The sequence below is a fragment of the Schistocerca piceifrons genome, chromosome 9 (genome assembly GCF_021461385.2).
Source record: "Schistocerca piceifrons isolate TAMUIC-IGC-003096 chromosome 9, iqSchPice1.1, whole genome shotgun sequence".
NCBI lineage: Eukaryota > Metazoa > Arthropoda > Insecta > Orthoptera > Acrididae > Schistocerca > Schistocerca piceifrons.
In genome coordinates, this window is record NC_060146.1 from 190027177 (window position 1) to 190050483 (window position 23307).

Sequence of the window (23307 nt, forward strand, 5' to 3'; positions counted from 1 at the left end):
ACACTCATCAGCTGAGACTCTGTAAACAGGCTTTCACAGGATAATTGACATTTATCTTCAGGCATCTGCCATTCATCTTTTTCAGCATTTCCAAGGCTTTCACAGGTCAGAAAAACCTTTGTCCATTTGTGCTGCCCTTCTTTGTACACTAGATGTCTGTAATTTATGTTCTAGTTTCAATATGCTGTAGAAAGAAAAGCTCTGTTCAGAATGACTTAAAATTCAAACAGCATATTATTGATGCAGGACAAAATATCATGGTGGGAAGTTGTGTGGGTGGGGAGTGAAGACCAATAATTGGCATTCTAAGCATCAGAATATGCACATCAACAGACATGTGACACACAGCTGTTCCTCAGTTTGCATCCAAAGCAAGCAAAACATGACTGACTTCATGAATGATCACACACTGATGGTAAACGCATTTTACAAGGAAGGTGACTGTGTGCCAGTAGCCTGCTGAAGTTCTAGACACTCAAGGATATGAGAAAAGGCAATCGTCCAATGTCTGCTAAGAGTCTGGAGAACATACTTACTAAGTTTGAAAAGACAAGTGCACAGAGAATTGTCCTAATGTTGGACATGCCTGCAAGCACAGTGCATAAAATCCTATGAAACATCCTGCATTGCTATCCCTACAACATCCCTCATGTCCAGAATTTGTTTCCTGCTGATCTGCCAGCAAGACAGATTATTGCTATGGAATTTATTGCTCACGTGGAAGTGGACAATGAATGGCCATGGAACATTCTGTGGACAGATAAGAGCATTTCCATATCCAAGGACATGTCAATGCTCAAAATTGCAGAAGATGGGCAATGGAAAATCCACATGCACATCAACTGGTACCACTTCAGTCTGCAAAGATGACTGTGTGGTGTGGGTTGTTGCCATCATTTACCATAGGGCTTATTTTTTTCCGAGGAGATGAGTCCTGCGGGTCTTGTTACCTGTAATGTCACTGGTGAAGCTATGAGAGTCTTTAGCACACCAGTGTCATTCCAATCCTTCAATGGCATGGATGTACAGGTATGGTAATTTTGATGCAAGATGCATTTCTCCACACATTACACAGCTAGTGAAGCAGCTGCTGTTGAGGTATTTCAGAAATGCTGGAATTAAGATCTGGCATTTCCCTACAGCCTGACCGTCCACATCACCTGTCCTTAATCTGTGTGACTTCTGGCTGTGGAGTTATCCAAAACATGCTGCATTCAGTGCTCTAATTATGAATGTAGCTGAATTGAAGGCTTGCATTCTGCAACACATTCAGAAGGCAAGCCCCAAGACACTCTGACCCATTGTGAAACATGCTGTTTCTTGATTTCAACTTGTGGCAGAAAACTGTGGACAACTTACTGAACAGGTCTTGTGCCAGTATCATTACAGAAACCAATGTCGCCTTGCTTTTTATGTGGTTTCTGGCACCTTTACAATTACAAACTGATGCCATTTTGCTTTTTATGTGATTTTTGCCCTCAAGACAATTAAAAACCGATTTTTCCCATCTGATGTGGTACGATCTTGCAGTGGTGGATGAGCTTACCTAACTGAAAGTACCCCAACTGTTGACTGCTGAACATGAGCAGTCATGCACATTGAACAATACAGAGGGTGTAATGTGGAACTCAAACAATAGCCATCATATTGGGATTCACCTGTCATTTGAGCCTGCTTGGTATGGGTCTCAGACACCTGAGAAATATTCTAGGATAAGTGTTAAGTGTGTTCTGCAAAACAATCTCTTCTGTAGATAGATTTTATTTTCTCAGTGTTGTGCCAATGAACCAAAGTCTGCTGCCTGCTGTAACTACGACTGAGCTATGTGACTGTTCCATTCCATATACCACAAATTGTTACACCCTTGGTAATTCTAAGAGTTGATCAATTCAAACTGTGATTTGTTGCAATCTGAGAAGGGAGCCACTTTACATTTCTGAGCATTTAAAGCAAAGTTATCAAAAAAATTTCACCAATCTCTCAATTTCTTTAGCCACATTTTTTCTGACAGTGTGTCATTGTAGGTACTTGCATAATGTCGAAAATGTCTGCGCTTCCTACTAATATTGTCTGCCAGGTCATGAATATAGAACATGAACAGCAATGGTCTCATTAGACTTCCCTGGGGCATGTCGGAAGTTACTTATAGTTACATCGATGACTACCCATCCAAAATAACATAACACCTCCTCCCTACAAACAAATTCTCAATCCGGTCACAAATTATGTCTGATACCCTGTACATTTGCAGTTTTGTTAATAAGTCACTGGTATGGTATTGAGTCAAACAGTTTTCAAAAGTATGAAATACTTCATCTATCCCATTAACTCGACTAATGGTTAACAGGTTGCCATGTGGCAGAAGTGTGTGTCAGGTTCCGTACGATAATTTTGTAAATCCATGCTGGCTGGCACAGAGGTGGCCATTCTGTAAGAGATCCTGCATTATGTTTGAGCTCAAAAGATACTCTAAGGTTCTCCAACAAATTTATGTCAATGATATTGCATTGTAGCCTTCTGGACTACTTCTAATTTTGAGTATCGTAGGGTCAAGGGTTCTGGCACTCAACAAGAGTGTCAGCCACTGCCTTAGAGATTGCAGTTACCTGGGTGATGCCCTTGGAGTCCCTGGTGAGGATCTGGTTCTCCACCTCATTGATGTTGCGGTTGATGGAGGTGAGCAGCTGCTCCCAGCCGACACGCAGCGTCTCCATCGTGTACTGCGTGTAGCGGTTCTCGAAGATCATACCCTCCTGCACAGCCTGGTGAATCTTCTCCAGCTCCTCAATGTGTGGCTTGTATGCGTACACACCCTGTTCGTACTCCTTCAGCCTGTGCAGCTGGTCTTCCAGTGAGCCCTGGACAAACAGAGATTTGCGTCAAAACTTTTTATCCCTTCAGAATAACAAACATAATAGCAAATACAGCAAAGCTCCCAAATATCTAGGTGTGGGTTATCTGCCTTGCATATTATCTGTGCATTGTTTGGTGATTTTAGGGGAAAAAAAAGAGCCTAAGGTATTCTATTTTAATTATAAAAGAATATTTTCATGTAGAATTCAGATTTCTTGTTGTGAAGGCATAATTCATGAAAGCACCACGAATGGTTACATACTGATACCTAAGAACTGGTATCTGAGTAGCTAAATGATGGAGACATACTGACGAAGGTGTGTTCAGTAGTGCAAAAGAGCTACAATGAAGTGACTGGGGAACTGTTAACAAGCTCGGCGAGCATTGAAAAGGAATTACTTGTTATCAGAGTATGCAAGACAAAATTTGTTGACTATACCAATGTTTTTTCTCTCCATAAAATGAGAACCATCATCAGAAAAAAAGATAATGAAAAGCAGAAAGAGGAATAAACTGGACAATTGTTGCTCGAAAGCGGGCTGAAAGCAAATACCAAATACAGTATGTATTAAAGATATGTTTTAAAGATAATTTTGTAATAAGTTTATGGTGAGTAATGTGCAAGTATTTCAGTGAGCTTTCACATGTGACGTGTAGAACATTTTCCGAATACAGTAAATAGCAGTTCCCAACAAACATGTACAAGTTGCGCTTTTGTGTGTGTGTGTGTGTGTGTGTGTGTGTGTGTGTGTGCGCGTGTGTGTGTGCGCGCGTGTGTGTGCGCGCGTGTGTGTGCGCGCGTGTGTGTGTGCGTGCGCGTCTGCGTATGTGTGTCTACTGCTGACAAAGGCCTTAATGGCCGCAAGCTATGACTGTGGGAATCTTTTTATTGTGCCTATCACAGCTCAGCATCTCCGCTATATGGTGAGTAGCAACTTTCCTTCTCATATTGTTACATTCAACTCTGGATTTTCCATTGTTGTATTTTGGATTACCGTGTTTTCTGGATATCCAAGACCACATTAACTCAGAGCTTACTGTACGTTGAAATGAAGTTATAATGGTACTCCCAAAACCACTTACTATCCACACTTACCAATAATAAACACATACTTCAACAATAATCAAAAAAGTGTCATTAGTACTGAGAACATTCAACAGTTCAAAGTGATTTTAAATCCTTAGAAAAACAGGTAGGCACTATAGGTCAGCTAGTGCATGTTTCATGTACTAGCCAACTTCACTCTGTTCATGGATCATTGTTCTCTAACTGGTACTGGCTTGGCAATGTACAAGGACAGTGTGTTGAACGTGTTTCTGGTTTTTGCATTTATTTGACTGTTAGTGACTTTCTCATTTGCATGCATTACTGCATTGGGAAACTGACAGTGGCACTATTCACTACCAAAAGAAGTACGCTCATACCGAACACATGCCTTAATTTGAGAAGGTAATTTCTGAGTATGCAAGTTTGGAGCATAGCATTGTATAGACTTGAAACATGGACTGTGAGCAAGTTGGAAAAGAAGAGAACTGAAGTGTTTGAGGTGTGGTCCCATAAGTGGACGTTGAAAATTAGATAAACTGATGAGAAATGAGAAAATACTCTGCAGAATCGGCGAAAGCAGGAACATGAGGGAAACGATGACAGGGCATGTGTTAAGACAACAGGACCCACTCTCCATGGCACTAGAGGGAGTTGTAGATGGGCAAAAATTGTAAAAGAGGGAAGAGACTGAAATCCGTAGAACAAATAAATGAAGATATGGAGCGTAAGTGAGATGAACATGTAGGCACAGGAGAGGAAGTCATGACACTTCACTTTAAACCAATCAGAAAACTGGAAGGGGGGGGGGGGGCGGGAGAGAAGAGAGGGAGGGGGATTAAAATCTAGTTTGAAAACTATCTTCGTTCACAGAACGTTTCACAGAAACAAATACCAATTACGCAAAGGAGCTCATTTGCTGTATTACACCCTTCTGTATTCTTTAGTACATGTTCTGGAATGGAATTTTATTATAAACAAATCTGAAACTAGTCACAAAGAAGAACAGGATGGTGAAACCAAAAACAAATGTATACACTACCTGTAGACCCATTCCAATAGCTGTCACAGCATCAAGTTGCCTCTCAATCCAAGGTCCAACCTGGTTTGCTTTCTCAGCAAACTGTCTGCGTACCATCTCGTTGTCTGTAAAGCACTGCTAAGGAAAACTTTCAAAACAATGGTAACAAGTATTTTAACACGCTATTTCACAACAAAGAACAATTCTAAATTTTTGCCTAGACAAAGTATTATGGACAAAAAAACTTAGATTTTGGTCACCAGTTTAAGAATGAATACTCAATGGTACTTTCAGAGAAAAGTTTTACCCTAGTGCAATTACTCAGCCCATAAGCAAGCACCAAGTTAATTTTGTGTGGGAATTCCAACATTAACTTTGTATCTCATTCTCCAATAGCAACTTTGTCTCTCATTCTCCATGCAAATAATATTAAGGTATCTATACAAATCCTACAACCTGATGTAGATTGAGAACTTTTAACATTGCAACGCATCGGCAATCGTGAATAATTTAATGATTATAAAGACTCCGCCTCGATTACAAATAGAAACCAGATGTTGACCTAGGTTTCGGCACAGTTAACCACGCCTTCTTCACAACACACTAAAACTACAAACTGTCTAAAGAAGCATGGTCCAACATTAATACAGAATGCCCAAAAGGGCAAAAGACTCACATAAAATGTAAAATAAATGGTACGTGTGTACCATGTCAATAGCTGTACTTAGCTCAAACGTCAGAAGCGTGCTCACGTTTACCTGAGAGCCCACAGCCCACCGAACGTTGGCTGGAGTGAGGAAGCACACTTCTGACGTTTGAGCTAAGTACAGCTATTGACATGGTACACATGTACCATTTATTTTAAATTGTATTCGAGTCTTTTGCCATTTTGGGCATTCTGTATTAATGTTGGACCATGCTTCTTTAGGCAGTTTGTAGTTTTAGTGTGTTCCGCAGAAGGCATGATGTAGATTGTGTTCTTTTCACTTTGGTAATAAGGGAAACTGCAGCACAAGTATACATAATATCTTCATAGGTTGTTCTCTAAGTAAACGTGTACACAGCAAGCAGTCATATTTTATTTAGATTTATTAAGACAAGTCTTATTCTGATTTTTCACTCTTATTCAATTGGTGTTAACACAGGGAGTATAGGCAGACAAGGACAAAATACTCCCAGTATTTCCGGGTTAAAAATACACTTTTTCCGTGGTAAGTGACTGTATACTTTCCCTCAGAACTCTAAAACTTATCAATTCTTCAGATGGTTAAGGTTTTATACACCAGTGAAGAACTTCACGGCACTTTAGGAAACAGAATCTAGCAAAGGGAAGGGGGAGGGAAGGGATACATTTTGGAAAAATATTTGACATGCAGCAATATGTATGCTGCATATTCTCATGTTACAATACAGTGCGTAGATTCGTATTATGAAAGTATATATTTGAATTCAAACAAACACAGCATATTAATTTCCAAAGCACTGAAATCGAGATTGTAATACGAAAAGTTAATGGTTTTAATTAATATAAATAGTGTAGCTACAAGGAAGGCTAAGCTTTCACATGTAATAATAGTCTTTTTTGCATGTGTTGCACTTTAAGATGCGTCACACAAAAGTGCCAGTAAAATTTTAAATAATAACATAAATATCTGGTCTTCCGGGCTCAAAATTCTTCTACGTGACTGGCCCTCAAAGTGTTAAGCTTTAAACGAGAGTCAAACACACTGTAATTTAAGAAATTCAAAGCACATACCCACATGTAATGTAATTCATCTTAGCAAATCGTCATAAATATGCCACGGTACTGCAAGGCGATTAATGCTTGACTACAAAAAATGAGGAAATAAAATAAAATCAGAAAACAGAGACTAACAACATATTTTAGTCTTCTGTAATTACGTGAATGCATTTTAATTTTGCTTGATAGCACCCAGCTACAGAAACCAGTTTTGTTTCTATTTGACGTGAGAGCTGTAAACAAAAACTCTGGCAGCCTGGGCATGCCATAAAAATTGAAGCGGGTAGCATCTGGATGCTTGTTGCTACTGCAGATAGAGTTAATAGCCACACTTCAAGTAGCCAGAAGTGGGATAATGCACTGCTCATAACACGAATCAACTGCACATGAGCTCACTGACAACAGCTCAAACAACCTAATGCAGACTGTTATGACATCACGCTCATCAGAAGCAGTTTGTTGTTATGAAGTATTGCACAGTCTTCATCCTAAAGCCTTTAACAATTTTTGCTGTTGGTAGACACTTGTGTGTGCACTGTATATTATTGTTGTAAATGGCAGATTTCCTGTGCAACTAAAGTTTTTCTCCCCTCTCGTTTATGTTTTATTGTTGCAGTATTATACTGTAGCAGCACGATACAGTAAAATTCTTTGTTAAGTATCAGTTTTTAACAGTCAGAATTACAAACAATTAAACAAAAACAATGACAAATTCCCAGAATTCAAAAAAATCCTGGGTTTTTCACAGATGAAAAAATTCTCAGATTTCCCAGTAGTCCTGTGACATATACACGCTGTAACACATTTATACCATCATCAATACAGTGATTTTGTTGAATGCATTCTGAACACTGATGCTGCCCTGAGCAACACAACAATTCATTTAGTTAGCATGTAATCTTCATAGCCTGTCAGGTGACAATGAACAACTGTTAACATGGATGGGATTAATGAAGTGAAATAATCCGCAGTAGTAAACAAAAGTTTGAGACACATAGGTCCATTGGTGATGCACGTGTTTAAAGCTGATCGCACTTAAGAAGAAAGCTACGATACAGACAAGCTGAAAAACAAACAAGTAATGGTTCAGTTGCAACTACCTATTTTTCCCTCCCCCCAATGTATTAGTCCCAAATGCAAAGACAGAATAATGACTTTCACAAGTTTGCCAAGTGATGATAAAGGCCAACAAGTGGGAAGAAAATCTTTTTATTAATCATTCTGTGGAAATTGTTTTGTACCAATATGCAAGAGTTTCTGAGTAGCAACCCAGCTTCAATGATAGTTGTGAAAGAAGTGTACGTGTGGAGCAATCAGCTAACAACACAGCATACAGTCCACAGCTCGGGGTTGCCCTGCCCACAAACAAGAAGATTTATATAAAACATATTCCTTAGTCTTTGCTCTGTATTCATTCCTGAATGATATCTTTATATTTTTGCGGCAATCTGGGCCTATTATTATTAAAATTATTAATACTGCTTGAAGACATTTAAGATATGCCCATTAACATGCCTTTTTGAGTACAATTTTGTACATACACAAGGAATTCCAACAGCACAACTAGGCATGCGCATCTGAGCTTGCATAATTTTCTGAAAATGGAGGCCATGGGTAAAGTGCTTTTCTTCCTGCCTTCGATGGAAATCTTCGTACGTTTTAATAGGCAATAGGCAGCTGGGGCCCATGTGTGTGAGATTGTGTAGTGTGTTTATGTTATGCTGTAAGGTGATTTATGTGCAATAATGTCTGTCAACTCCAAAGGAAACACGCTTAAATTTATAGATCATTACAGATAAAGAAAAGTCATACGGAATGCCACTTCTAAAGATTATACGAATAAAAATTTGAGATGTATTGCTTTGAGCATTTAGCAATTAGATAAAAAGTCTTCAATCGTGTTAATGTACGGGCAAGATACCATAATGTTCAAAGCAGAAAACAGAAGAGTAAGCCAGAAATTTATGAGCAGTCTACATGGAAACTGAACAAACATTCATGCTACGGTAACTTAAAAGCACAACAACTGAGGAGCCTGACATCTGAACAAAAGAAATGATGGGGTATGTATCGCTCCTCAATAAACTGCTAGAAATAGAAACTTAGGACACTGATGATACAAAAAATACAAAATTGGAAACTCAACCTCTATTCAGTTGGATCCTGGCGTCTATGAAATTCCAATTTGTCAAGTCTGAGTACATTAATGTACATATAATTTTTCATGGTTAAAGTCGTGTAAACAAAATTTTAAAACAAAACACAACAGATGCATTGAAAGTTCATTAATCTTTACATAAAGACTAAGAACCTCGAGTCCATTTCTCTCAGTTTCAAGAATACTCATGGAAATGCTTTGTTTTGAAATGCAGAACAAATTGTTCAAACCAGTATACAAGTCACAGGTTACTAGCTAAAGAAATATTATTTCCAGTCTTATCAATGCAGTTTCCCTGGGGGAAAATCTATAATCTCACTGTGAACTCGCATGACGTTTACAAACAAAACTGTCACTTTTTATTTATCATACACCTGTTATTTAGATACTTCTTTACCTACAGTCATTTGTGCATTTCCTTCTGTCACCTTTCCATCACAATGAACGCAGCACAAGCTCCCAAGCAAAGAAAGGGATCCACAGCAGACTGCTTGCACAATCAGACATGAGAATGTCGAAGCATGTATGCATTTTTTCCAGAAATTTTTGTGCACCCCCTTTTACTCCCGTGCACCTGCGATTGCACACAAGGAAAGTGGCACCACGTGGACATTATCTTTAAAGTGTCAGTATTTCAAGGCACAGTGACTGTATTGGTCTTTGCAGAATATACGTAGATTTTATTTTTTCCAGTAATTTGTCATTTTCTGTTAGATTCTCGAATCATGTGTGTTATAGTGTCATTACTTATTTCCAATTACATCAACGTCTATACTCCACAATCCATCGTACAGAGTGTGGTGGAGATTACTGTGTGTACCACTGTCACACAAACCTTTTCCTGTTTCAGCCACACATGGTTCGCGGAAAGAAAGATTGCTTGTAAGCCTCTACGTGAGCTCGAATATCTCTAATTTTATCTTCATGGTCACTTCATAAGATATACTTAGGAGGAAGCAATTTAGATTAGATTAGATTAGATTTACTTTCATTCCAATTGATCCGTAGTGAGGAGGTCCTCAAGGATGTGGAACATGTCAGAAAAACAACAATACATGACAAATATTTACAACTAAAACAAATAAGCTAATGTACCATTCCACAGGTCCCAAGTGGAATGATCGTCATTTTTTAATGAACACTAAGAGTCATTTTACAAATACTATTGCACTGAATTTAAAATAAAAAAGTTTTTTATTTATTTATAAGGTAAGAAACATGTAATACAACTACTGTAATACTTATTTACAATGAACACATTACTGCACTGAAATGGTGCAGAAGTTAGATTATACTTACACACTTACACACACACAAGCACACACACACACACACACACACACACACACACACACACACACACACACACACACACACACACACACACAAATTTTCAGTGAACACATTACTGCACTGAAATTGTGCAGAAGTTATGTTGTACTTATATACAAATCAGTTGGTTTTCCTAAGAAATTCATCAATGGAGTAGAAGGAGTTGGCCACCAATAAATCCTTTAGGCTTCTCTTAAACTGAATTTCATTGGTTGTTAAGCTTTTTATGGCTGCTGGCAAGTTATTGAAAATGTGTGTTCCTGAATAATGCACACCTTTTTGTACAAGACTAAGTGACTTTAAATCCTTGTGAAGATTATTCTTATTTCTAGTATTGATTCCATGAATTGAGCTGTTGGTTTGAAAAAGTGATATATTTTTAATGACAAATTTCATTAAGGAATAAATATATTGGGAAGCTGTAGTTAGTATCCCTAGTTCCCTAAACAGGCTTCTGCAGGATGTTCTTGAGTTCACACCACATATAATTCTTACTGCACGTTTTTGTGCCTGGAAAACTTTAGCTTGGCTTGATGAATTACCCCAGAAAATAATCCCATATGACATTATGGAATGAAAGTAAGCATAGTATGCCAGCTTTTTCATTTTTATACCCCCTATGTCTGACAAAATTCGCATTGCAAACAGAGATTTGTTAAGACGCTTCAGCAGTTCTGTGGTGTGCTCCTCCCAGTTGAATTTATTATCAAGCTGTAATCCCAAGAATTTAACACCGTCCACTTCTTCTATCTTCTTGTCGTCATATGTTAGACATATACTCTTGGGACACCCCTTACAAGTTCTGAACTGCATGTAGTGTGTTTTTTCAAAGTTTAGTGACAAAGAATTGGCTAGGAACCAGTGATTAATGTCCACAAATATTTTATTGGCTGATCTTTCTAAGACTACACTTGATTTGCTATTTATTGCAATGTTTGTATCATCAGCAAACAAAACAAACTTGGCATCTGGTAATGTTACTGATGACAGGTCATTGATATACACAAGAAAAAGTAAGGGCCCCAAAATGGAACCTTGTGGGACCCCCACATGTAATTAGTTCCCAGTTGGATGATGCCTGATAGCTTGATACATGTCTCTTTCCTAATAACACCCTTTGTTTCCTGCCAGAGATATAAGATTTGAACCATTTTGCAGCATTTCCTGTTACACTATAATATTCTAGTTTACTTAAAAGGATATTGTGATTTACACAGTCAAATGCCTTTGACAGATCACAAAATATACCAGTTGCCTGCAATTTTTTGTCTAATGAATTAAGTACATTTTCACTGTAAGTGTAGATAGCCTTCTCAATATCAGAACCTTTTAGAAATCCAAACTGTGACTTTGACAGTATGTTATTTGAGATAAGATGGTTATAAAGACGACTGTACATTACTTTTTCGAAAATTTTTGAGAATGCTGGCAACAGTGAAATTGGACGGAAATTTGATGCTATTTCTTTATCTCCCTTCTTAAACAGTGGCTTAACTTCAGCATATTTCAGCCATTCGGGAAATATTCCACTGATAAACGACTGGTTACACAGATAGCTTAATATGTTCCTTAGCTCAGAATCACATTCTTTAATTAACTTTGTTGATATTTCATCATACCCACTAGATGTTTTTGATTTTAAAGATTTTATGATGGACGTTATTTCTGTTGGGGTAGTGAGGGTCAAATTCATATTATGGAAGTTACTTGAAATGTCTGGTCTAAGGTAATCCATAGCAGCATCTACCGAACCTGACAACCCCATCTTTTCAGTAACAGTTATAAAATGTTTGTTAAAAAGTTCTGCAACACTATACACATCTGTCACCAATGCATCATTTACTCTTAATGCTATTTGTTCCTCTTCATGTCTGGTTCTACCGGTCTCCTCCTTCACTATATCCCATATTGTCTTTATTTTGTTATCTGATATGACTATCTTTTCCTTGTAATATATTTGCTTTGACATCCGTATTACAGTCTTTAATATTTTGCAGTATTTCTTATAATGTGCTATAGCATCAACATTGGAAATGTTTCGGATTGACAGATACAGTTTTCTTTTTGTTTTACAAGATACCCCTATTCCTCGAGTAATCCATGGCTTCTTTGTAGACTTTGCTCTAACCTTGGTAAGTTTTGGGGGAAAGCAGTGTTCAAATAAGGCAAGCACTTTATTAGCAAAAATGTTATATTTTTCATTCATGCCATGAGCACTGTAAACATCAGTCCAGTGAATGTCTCTGAGGAGTGTCCTAAAATAATCAATTTTTGGCTTACTGATTACCCTCTTGAGCTCAGATTTAACAGATTTTATATCCTGTTCAGTATTAACATTTAACAGAAGGAACTGCATGTCATGGTCTGAGAGGCCATTGACTATTGGTTTTGTAATATAATTTTGTTCATTTGACTTTTCTATAAAGATATTATCAATGGCTGTTTGTGAGCAAGTGGTTATCCTAGTGGGGAACTTTACTGTGGGAATTAAGTTGAACGATAGTGTTACTAACTCAAATAGGTTCTTATTGGGAGAGTCTTTAAGGAAATCTACATTGAAATCACCAGCAACCACTATTTCTTTGTTTTTGGTTGTTAAATGGGCCAGTACAGCTTCAAGGTGGTTTACAAACAGATTAAAGTTACCTGCAGGTGCTCGATATACACTTAATATTATGAAAGATTTTTTGTGAAAATCTAATTCTGTTGCACATACTTTCATATGCTGTTCTAGGCAAAATTTATGAATGTCTATGTTCTTAAATTTATGACCGTTCCTGATGAATGTGGCAACTCCTCCTTTCTCCATTTCTGATCTACAAAAATGAGATGCTAACCTAAACCCTGTAACACTTAAAAGTTCTATACCAGTGGTCACATGATGTTCAGAGAGGCAGATTATGTCAGCTGGGTTTGAAGACTCTAATTCATCTATGCAGATAGTTAATTCATTAATTTTATTTCTCAGTCCTCGAATATTTTGATGCAATAAAGATAGCTGACATTTCACATTGACTGACTTAAAATTGGGTGGAGTTAAAATATCTGCTGACAGTTGAAAATTCTTAACCAATGGCTGTTTATGTTGATGTAATAAGCTGGAATTATGTTTTTTGATTTCTTTCTCAAACTGAAGGTTTGTCTCAGTTCTAACCTCTCTTAAAATTTGTTTTCTTTCTGTCCTCCCTACCCTAAAAAAGGGTCTTTTCTGAATCCTATAACCACTGGTATTTTACCACTCATGACAGTGCCTCCCCCCTTTAACTTTCTTGCTATTTCCCCAGCCAATTTACCCTTCCCCTTCCTGTTGAGGTGAAGGCCATGCCTAGTATAATCCCACCTACTGATAGAATCAACATGAACCACACCAATGTGTGACCCCGCACCCGACAAGAGCAGCCGTTCCAGCTCCAAATTAACTCTCTTGACAGAAGAGTTCAAATAAGGTCGGTCATGGCGCCCAAGAACAGATACAAACTCAACACTGGTATGCCTCGATGCTGATGCAATCTTCGCCAGGTCACACTCTACGCTGTACCCAGGATCTCTGTCAATACTGTTACCTGCCCCACCCACTATAACCACGGTGTCTTCCTTAGTGAAATCTTTGCAAAGTGATCCTAAATCCTCTGTCACCTGCTCCAGACCAGCACTAGGTTTAAAAAAATTGGTGACCTGGTATTCTGATCCTAGTTCATCCTGCAAGAGTTGGCCAACACCTCTTCCATGGGAACTACCTAACAACAACACTTTCTTTCTCTTTACTGATTTCCCTACATTCTTACTTTTCAATTTGCTGCTGAAAGTTTGTTGTGCCCTGTCTACACCTGTAACTGCTTGAGGCTCACCAGCTTCTAACTGAAGCAACAGGTCAAATCTATTTTCCACATTCACCATAAAGCTGTCAGACAAAGTTCTAGGCCTGTTCCTCCTGTTGCCTGTTGCCACTTCCCACCTCTCTTTACCCTTCTCCCTCCTTAACCTGTCAAGATCTCCCCTGGCCTTGTCTAACTCAGCCTGAAGGGCAGCAATTTTCCCCTCCTGTTCCAGTATCTTCCTATCTCTACTACAAATCCTACAAAACCACTGATGAGTCTCATTTACTTCCCCTATTCCCACGCCACTACAGTCACCCACATGGAAAAAACTACAGCACCCATCACACCAAAGCCCCGACCTAACAATTCTACGGCAAGTCAAGCACTTTTCACTCATGATAAACGTAATAATTTATTAAGAATAAGTCAGTTAAATTACAGATAAACACGAAAATATGGTTACACAAATTTGGCCTATACGCAACTGTGTGTAAACAAAAACAAAAGTGCAAAGTTTCTGAAACAACAAGTTAAACTTTACGCTACTTTCCGGAAATGCTAGTTAAATAATGAAGAGGTACGCTAAGTTAAATTGCTGGAGAGAGCAAGGAACAACTAAACGAAATTCTATAGATTTGCTGCAGCAGAACGTAAACAGAAAATACGACTGTACGGTCTTTTCGCGTTTTCTGCTATATTACGTAAAGAGAAATGAAACCTTTAATGGTACACTTAAACGGCACACTAATACACTTATTTACCACGTAATCAGTACTAATCTATGTGTTTTATAATCTAAAATAACTTATCTTTACGAGAACACCAAACCTCGCGCTAGTCGCTTGGCTGCAGGGCTGGTTGACTCTTCCAGGAAAGTACACTCTCAGAATTTTAACAGTAAAATACAATGTGATGCAGCATCTGTCACTAGCCCTGTGGTGCATGGTGTCCACTGTAGTGGACAGCTGTTATTGGTCACTTTTACCTTCAATGTGATCATGTTTTTAAGTCTCCAATGCAAGCAGTCCACTCTAGTGGACACTCTCCACCTGGTGCTGCTATCTGTAGGGCAGTAACAGAACTATTAGAGTGTGTCTGCGTACAAACATCACATGTGATCAAGATGGCGTCTTCCAAGTCTTCCAAGTCTTCCAAGTGTGGCCGTGCACCAGCGGGTACTGTTTCAGCGAAACACTTCTGTGGGACTTCGAGGTGCAGAGTAAGAAATTCTTAATAAACCTAGATGGATACTGCACCACTTTTTAAAAATGAATGATTGTCAAAACATATTTTTACGGTTACTAGAAGCAGAAAGTATCTGTCCACTGCAGTGGACATCATGCAATAATGGCATTAGTCATGAGCTGTCTTACAAGAGCACACTGAAACATTTAGTTTGTTTCTTATTTTACAGTTTTTAGTATAGTTTGTTAGTTCAGCATACACCTTATAATTTACGGCACACAAAATCCTATAATTAGTCCCACAATTTTGAATTTCAGGAAGTAATCAAAGAGTTGCCATCTGATTCAGAGTGCACACTGGTAAGCAAAACTGATGATGAATTCAGGGAACCACAGCCATCAAGAAACGTAATCATGGAAACAAGTTCCAGCTCCAATGACAATGGTTTGATTCTGAGAATAGCAAGAGTGAAATTCCGTGTGATGCTACAAGTTCCCAACCAGTAAAAGAACATAGCTGCCAAACTACAAGCGGCAGCAAATCGACAGTAATTCTGTACTGCTACCACAACTTACAGACATAAAAACATAAATGTAACTGGCGAGAGTCCCATTGATTAATTCACAGAAATAATTTCTGACGAAATGTTGGAACACATTGTGTTTCAAACTAATCTGAATGCTCTTCGGAATGGCAAATTGAATCTCTGACCGACAGATCCTGAACTGAATATATTTCTAGGTGTGAACATATGACAACGACATCAAGTACCCTCGAACCCGACCGTGTAGGTCATGAGATGAAGGATTAAGGATTTTGTAGCCAACTCTTTACCGGTCAATCGGTATGATAACATACAGCATTTTCTTCCTTTTGTGGATAATAGTGCAGTGGATCTAAGCAACACAGATCGTCTGTACATAATCTGTCCATTTCTGGAGTGTCTGCAAAAAAACTTTCTTCATGCCGCAGAAGCTGAGGAGCATCAGTGTATTGATGAGCAGATCATACCTTTAAAGGGTCACAACAATATCTAACAGTATGTTGCTAACAAACCAAAGTAATGGGGACTGGAAATCTGTGAGAGAGCTGGTTCTTCTGGTTATGTCCACTGTTTTCAAATATACCACAATGGATCTGGTGGGAGGCAGCCAGTTAGTGAGTTTGGAGCTTGTGCTGATGTGGTTCTATGACTTTGTGACGATATCAAGTAAAAGAACCACAAAGTTTTTTTTTTTCTTTTTTTCAAGTTATTTACAAGTGTGCCACTACTCCAGGACCTTAAAAAATAAAAATTGCATTTTGGGCACTGGGACATGCCAAGTAAACTGGCTGCAAGGTGTTCAGTCAGTGCTTGCTTCAGACAGAGATATGAGGAAGGACGTACGAGGGGAATGTGCATATGTCGCGTGTAAAGAGGGCACAACCATTACAAAATGGTTTGACCTATGCTGGTGCACAGCCCATATCACAAGTTCAGTGCTGGAACAAGAAGGAGAACAAGACGATCAGTGTACCTCAACCATTCAGTGTCACATGCTACAATTGTCATATGGGATGTGTAGACATCACGGACCAGTGTGTAGCTTTATACCCACATCATTGACGACACAGGTAGTGGTATCTATGTCTTCTTTCATTTTATTGATGTGGCTATTGTGAAGCCTTGGTTGCTATAAGGGCAGGCAAGAAATAACATCTGTCTCCTTGATTTCAAGTTGCTGGTGGCACAATCCCTCATAAACCCAGGAGAATGCGAATGGTCACCAGGAAGGGAAGGAAGACCTGTTTCTACTCCAAGATACCAGCAAGAGAGACCAGTTTGTGAAGCAGCAGATGAGGAGAGATTTCATCAAGGGAATCGTTGGCTGAAACTCTTGGAGATAAAAAATGCAGATGTTATGATCAATTGTGCAGAAGAAAAACTAAGTACATTTGCACTAAAGGTAAGGAATCTCTATGTCCAAACTGCTTTGAGTGTTTCCATACAAAAAGAAGTAATTAACAGACAAAGACTTGGTAGTTCTTGCATCCACAGTGTCCACACCAGTGGACTTTTTTTTTTTTTTTTTTTTTTTTTTTTTGTAAAAAAAAAGAAGCAAATTTTAATAAAACTCTGGATTACATTAGATTCAGTTTTCGTTCCATAGTCCCAAAAAATGAGATGATTTTGTGGGTGTGGAACATGTCAGAAAGTAAAACATGTTGTTGTTGTGGTCTTCAGTCCTGAGACTGGTTTAATGCAGCTCTCCATGCTACTCTATCCTGTGCAAGCTTCTTCATCTCCCAGTACCTACTGCAACCTACATCCTTCTGAATCTGCTTAGTGTATTCATCTCTTGGTCTCCCTCTACGATTTTTACCCTCCACGCTGCCCTCCAATGCTAAATTTGTGATCCCTTGATGCCTCAAAACATGTCCTACCAACCGATCCCTTCTTCTAGTCAAGTTGTGCCACAAACTTCTCTTCTCCCCAATCCTATTCAATACCTCCTCATTAGTTACGTGATCTACCCACCTTACCTTCAGCATTATTCTGTAGCACCACATTTCGAAAGCTTCTATTCTCTTCTTGTCCAAACTGGTTATCGTCCATGCTTCACTTCCATACATGGCTACACTCCATACAAATACTTTCAGAAACGACTTCCTGACACTTAAATCTATACTCGATGTTAACAAATGTCCTTGCCATTGCCAGTCTACATTTTATATCCTCTCTACTTTGACCATCATCAGTTATTTTACTCCATAAATAGCAAAACTCCTTTACTACTTTAAGTGTCTCGTTTCCTAATCTAATCCCCTCAGCATCACCCGATTTAATTTGACTACATTCCATTATCCTCGTTTTGCTTTTGTTGATGTTCATCTCATATCCTCCTTTTGAGACACTGTCCATTCCGTTCAACTGCTCTTCCAAGTCCTTTGATGTCTCTGACAGAATTACAATGTCATCGGCGAACCTCAAAGTTTTTACGTCTTCTCCATGGATTTTAGTACCTCCTCCGAATTTTTCTTTCGTTTCCTTTACTGCTTGCTCAATATACAGATTGAATAACATCGAGGAGAGGCTACAACCCTATCTCACTCCCTTCCCAACCACTGCTTCCCTTTCATGCCCCTCGACACTTATAACTGCCATCTGGTTTCTGTACAAATTGTAAATAGCCTTTCGCTCCCTGTATTTTACCCCTGCCGACTTCAGAATTTGAAAGAGAGTATTCCAGTTAACGTTGTCAAAAGCTTTCTCTAAGTCTACAAATGCTAGAAACGTAGGTTTGCCTTTTCTTAATCTTCCTTCTAAGATAAGTCGTAAGAATAGTATTGCCTCACGTGTTCCAACATTTCTACGGAATCCAAACTGATCTTCCCCGTGGTCCGCTTCTACCAGTTTTTCCATTCGTCTGTACAGAATTCGCGTTAGTATTTTGCAGCTGTGACTTATTAAACTGATAGTTCGGTAATTTTCACATCTGTCAACACCTGCTTTCTTTGGGATTGGAATTATTATATTCTTCTTGAAGTCTGAGGGTATTTCGCCTGTCTCATACATCTTGCTCACCAGATGGTAGAGTTTTGTCATGACTGGCTCTCCCAAGGCCATCAGTAGTTCTAATGGAATGTTGTCTACTACCGGGGCCTTGTTTCGACTCAGGTCTTTCAGTGCTCTGTCAAACTCTTCACGCAGTATCATATCTCCCATTTCATCTTCATCTACATCCTCTTCCATTTCCATAATATTGTCCTCAAGTACATCGCCCTTGTATAAACCCTCTATATACTCCTTCCACCTTTCTGCCATCCCTTCTTTGCTTAGAACTGGGTTGCCATCTGAGCTCTTGATATTCATACAAGTGGTTCTCTTCTCTGCAAAGGTCTCTTTAATTTTCCTGTAGGCAGTATCTATCTTACCCCTAGTGAGACAAGCCTCTACATCCTTACATTTGTCCTCTAGCCATCCCTGCTTAGCCATTTTGCACTTCCTGTCGATCTCATTTTTGAGACGTTTGTATTCCTTTTTGCCTGCTTCATTTACTGCATTTTTATATTTTCTCCTTTCATCAATTAAATTCAATATTTCTTCTGTTACCCAAGGATTTCTATTAGCCCTCGTCTTTTTACCTACTTGATCCTCTGCTGCCTTCACTACTTCATCCCTCAGAGCTACCCATTCTTCTTCTACTGTATTTCTTTCCTCCATTCCTGTCAATTGTTCCCTTATGCTTTCCCTGAAACTCTGTACAACCTCTGGTTCTTTCAGTTTATCCAGGTCCCATCTCCTTAAATTCCTGCCTTTTTGCAGTTTCTTCAGTTTCAATCTGCAGTTCATAACCAATATATTGTGGTCAGAATCCACATCTGCCCCTGGTAACATAAACATTTGAATACAATACATACTACCCTGATCATTTGTCATGAGGCTGTCATACTAGGTAAACACCATACAGTAAACTGGAACAGCTAATATTTACAGAATTAATATGCTGTCACAATGAAACATTGTTATGCATTATTAATAAATTTATCATACACAAAATATCTAATCTTGACTGTTGTGACCACGCGCTGTCAAAACTGAAATGTAACAGACATTTTTACTTAACCTGGCTTAACAGTCTCTGTTAAGGTATTGAACTATAGAGTAGATGTATTTGTATTTTGTGATGATAGGCATTGTTCTTTACTATATAAACCCCCATTTCAAAATTTTTTTCTCACTTGTTAATAATTCATGCCAATAGGGCTAGAGTCAGCTAAGCATCTCAGTGGCACTTTCACTTAATTATGAAGTGTGCAGGTATTTTTGTATTAGTTATTGCTGCACAAACCTAAGAGAACTGTTTACTCTTAGTTTTAAAAACGAGTAGTCTTCGGAACTGAGTCACACTCGGAGCAGCAGATCTTAACTCTTGACCCAGTCAGATTCGTATTATAGGGCTACAGACACGATTTTTGAGCTGGAATAATAATATTTTCAGTGGTTTTTACGTCAGGCCCTCACATTCCTGGCTCGTCTAACAAATTTTTGATATGTACGATATTCTCAAAAACTTAAGGTTCCAGTACTTTCAAATAAACTCAATTTCTCAGACTAAAAGAACCATCACAAACATAGTAAACTTTTGAAAACTTCCTATGATAGCACTCTGATGGTGGGAAGGGGAAGGAGACAGCATATTTATTGTGACATATTTAACTGTTTTTCAACCTTGAACAGTCTTTACACTGCAATAAGTTTAACTTAAATCAGTCATCTTAATGGCAATGGATGAGCAGTTTGAAACAGACATTTCTTACATACAGTCTGACACAAGCAAATTGAGACAGGTGGTGTAAATTTTGTTTGGTTACCAAATGCTTTCATATAGTGAGGGCCCCCTTCAAAAGTAGGATCTACATCAGTTTAGAGAAGTGTGTCCATTTTTACTGATCAAAATGATTCTGCACGCCTCTTTCCTCAAGGTTCTGCAGAAGCTCTGCCATTTTTGTTGAAGACTCACCTGTTCATACACCATCACTGATGTGACTGAATATGACATGAATTGCCGCAGCATACAGATACATTTTACGGTCGAAAAACACTATTGCACTAATATGCCACAGCAGTTATTCTTCTTTTTTGTGCGACCTATCACAGTTGTAAAAAAAGAGGTACATTATTATGATCTAAGAACATATGACTAGGCTAAACATCTCCAGAAAAGGATACTCTGTTGTTTACGGAGCTCGTTCTGCAGAGTCTGGTCTCGCTGGGGCACAAGTTGGCGCACTTCTGTCCACTTCTTGGTCAGATCCTGAAACACGGCAGACATATAGCTGGAATACAGCTAGACTACGCAGATGTTGCAAAAATTTGTAGGTTTCATTTGGATGTGTGTAATTTTGGAACTGTGCAACTGTGTTCTGAATGCTAATTACAGTGATAAGTTAATTATCACTTCATAAAAATGTTTCAGATCCACAGTTACCTATCATTTGTCATTAGACTGCAAGATGAACTATAGTTTCACCTACCAAACTAAAAATAACTGAATCCATATTACTTGACAAAGCAAACGGCAGACTCAGCTGTAGTGAGAACACGTAGGAATACCAACAATGTAGAAAAAGACAGATCACTACTTATCGTAAAGAAGACACATCAAGCTGCAGACAGGCACAAGTAAAAGACACTTACATAAAGCTTTCGGCCACAGCCTTCATCAGTAAAAGAGATGCTGAATGTGTGTCTCTTTCTCTCTTTTTGCTGACGAAGGCTGTTGCTGAATGCCTTATGCCAGTGTCTTAATTGTGCCTGTCTACCACTTGATGTGATTTCTTTACGGTAAGTAGCACTCTGTCTTTTCCTACATAGTTGAGAAGTAACTTAGCCATGTGACTAGCCACAACCACGTTCCATTCCGGAATAGTGTGCGTTATTAACTGACAGTGCAAGCACTGAAAGTGACCACAAGACAGAGCCTTCACAACAACTGTGACAGTTTGGTGTTAATGTCATTAAATTTATTGGTTATGAGAATGGGAAAGCAGTGACAGTGTTGACAAAAAAGGTGATTGAACATGCAAGCAAAATGTTAAGGTTGAGTAAGTTGATGGTGTGCGAATTATAGCAGAAGGGACATGGCAATGAGTCAAATTGCAGCACCTAAGTCAAAAAAGGAGCAATGTGCACACAATAAATATTGCATTGAGAGTACAGATGAATATCTTATTAGCCTGCAATTTTTGTGAGATTACGAATAATACAAGGAAACAAATTTTGCGAACTTCATAGCTTTTGTCACGCACAGAACTGGACTTCGAGGTTACAAAAAATAATGGGAAATTTTTGTTTCTGTCTATGGGATGTGGTTTTAAAAGGTGCCAAAATAAATGATTAATCATGTGCTATTAAGATGGACAGTTTCAGAAAAGGCATACTGTGTTAGAAAAATGATGCATCAGAATGAAAGCAGACCATGGGTTTTTTTTCAGATGCAACATGAATTCATACACATCACACACTGAATAAATGTTGTCACAGTCACAGTGTGTGTGACAAGTACCATCAAGTAAAGGTGCAAATAGAGTGTTAAATTATTGTGTTATGCACAGCACTGCCATATAAAAATGAGGCATGTGACAGCATTCCGCTTTTAAGGATACTGGAATGTATGATGTTACTACCTTCCCTCCACGTTCCTAGAGTGTGAGAAGGGTGGTCATGCCACCGTGACTGGGTCTTCAGTTTGCTTTGTCAGGAAATACAAATTATTATTTATGTCTAATTAGTGTGTAAATTATTATGTTCTGTCCAAGGTAGTTCCTCCGTGTGTGTGTGTGTGTGTGTGTGTGTGTGTGTGTGTGTGTGTGTGTGTGTGTGTGTGTGTGTTCAAAATGTGAGCTGTAACATCACATCCATTCCTATCAACACGATCTTAAGCATGCAATAGCCATTGGATTTTACTGCCTTATGTACAACAACAGCAGAAACACATGCACCTGCTGGCATTTGAATGTTTTATGTACATCTCCAATGTTTATATGAAGACTGATATTACACGCCAAATAGAAGAAGCAGCTGAGGTCATTACTTGCCCCAGTTAGGCTGGATTTTTACGTACTTCTCTATGCTGCTTGTCTATCTGGTGAGTAGTGATCTGTTCTCACATACACAATTACTTTCTCTTAAATTTGGCATTGATCATTGATTTTTTGATAAAATAAAATAAAAAGGGAGTGTGCATAAGTGGCAGTCAAATGAAAAAAGACAGATGAAAAAAAATAAGTAAATGTTTTTAATTTCAAAAGTAATCACCATAACTGCTAATATTTATCTCACCATGAAAAGACTATCAACGCCTTCATGAGAAAATATTTGCAGGTGCCTATGGAAACATAATTGTACCCAGGCATGCAAATCATCTTCCAAAGTAAATCAATGGCCACAAATATTTTCTCTCTTCAGGGGTTCCGAACTATGGAAATTGCATGGGGGGGGAGGGGGGGGGGGAGGAGAGGAACTCTCTGGAGGAGCAACACTGTGAGAGGACCCACATGTCGCCAAGATTGTTTCGATTATACTGGAGAGGTTTTGCTGGAAAGCCCTTATACATTCTCTATTCAGTCCTGGTCTCTCCCCATCCTATTTCCATATTTTTGGAGCCCTCA

General features: G+C 38.6%; 1 protein-coding gene across 1 annotated transcript in view; it reads right to left on the reverse strand.

Moving 5' to 3' along the window:
* Positions 1-23307, reverse strand: part of LOC124716890 (alpha-actinin, sarcomeric) — a 498216-nt gene that overhangs the window by 11948 nt on the left and 462961 nt on the right. The window contains exons 12-14 of the mRNA XM_047243442.1: positions 20867-20951; positions 4941-5044; positions 2607-2858 (exon numbers count right to left, since the gene is read on the reverse strand). Coding sequence (XP_047099398.1) covers positions 2607-2858; positions 4941-5044; positions 20867-20951 — 441 coding nt within the window. The remainder of the gene's footprint in view (positions 1-2606; positions 2859-4940; positions 5045-20866; positions 20952-23307) is intronic.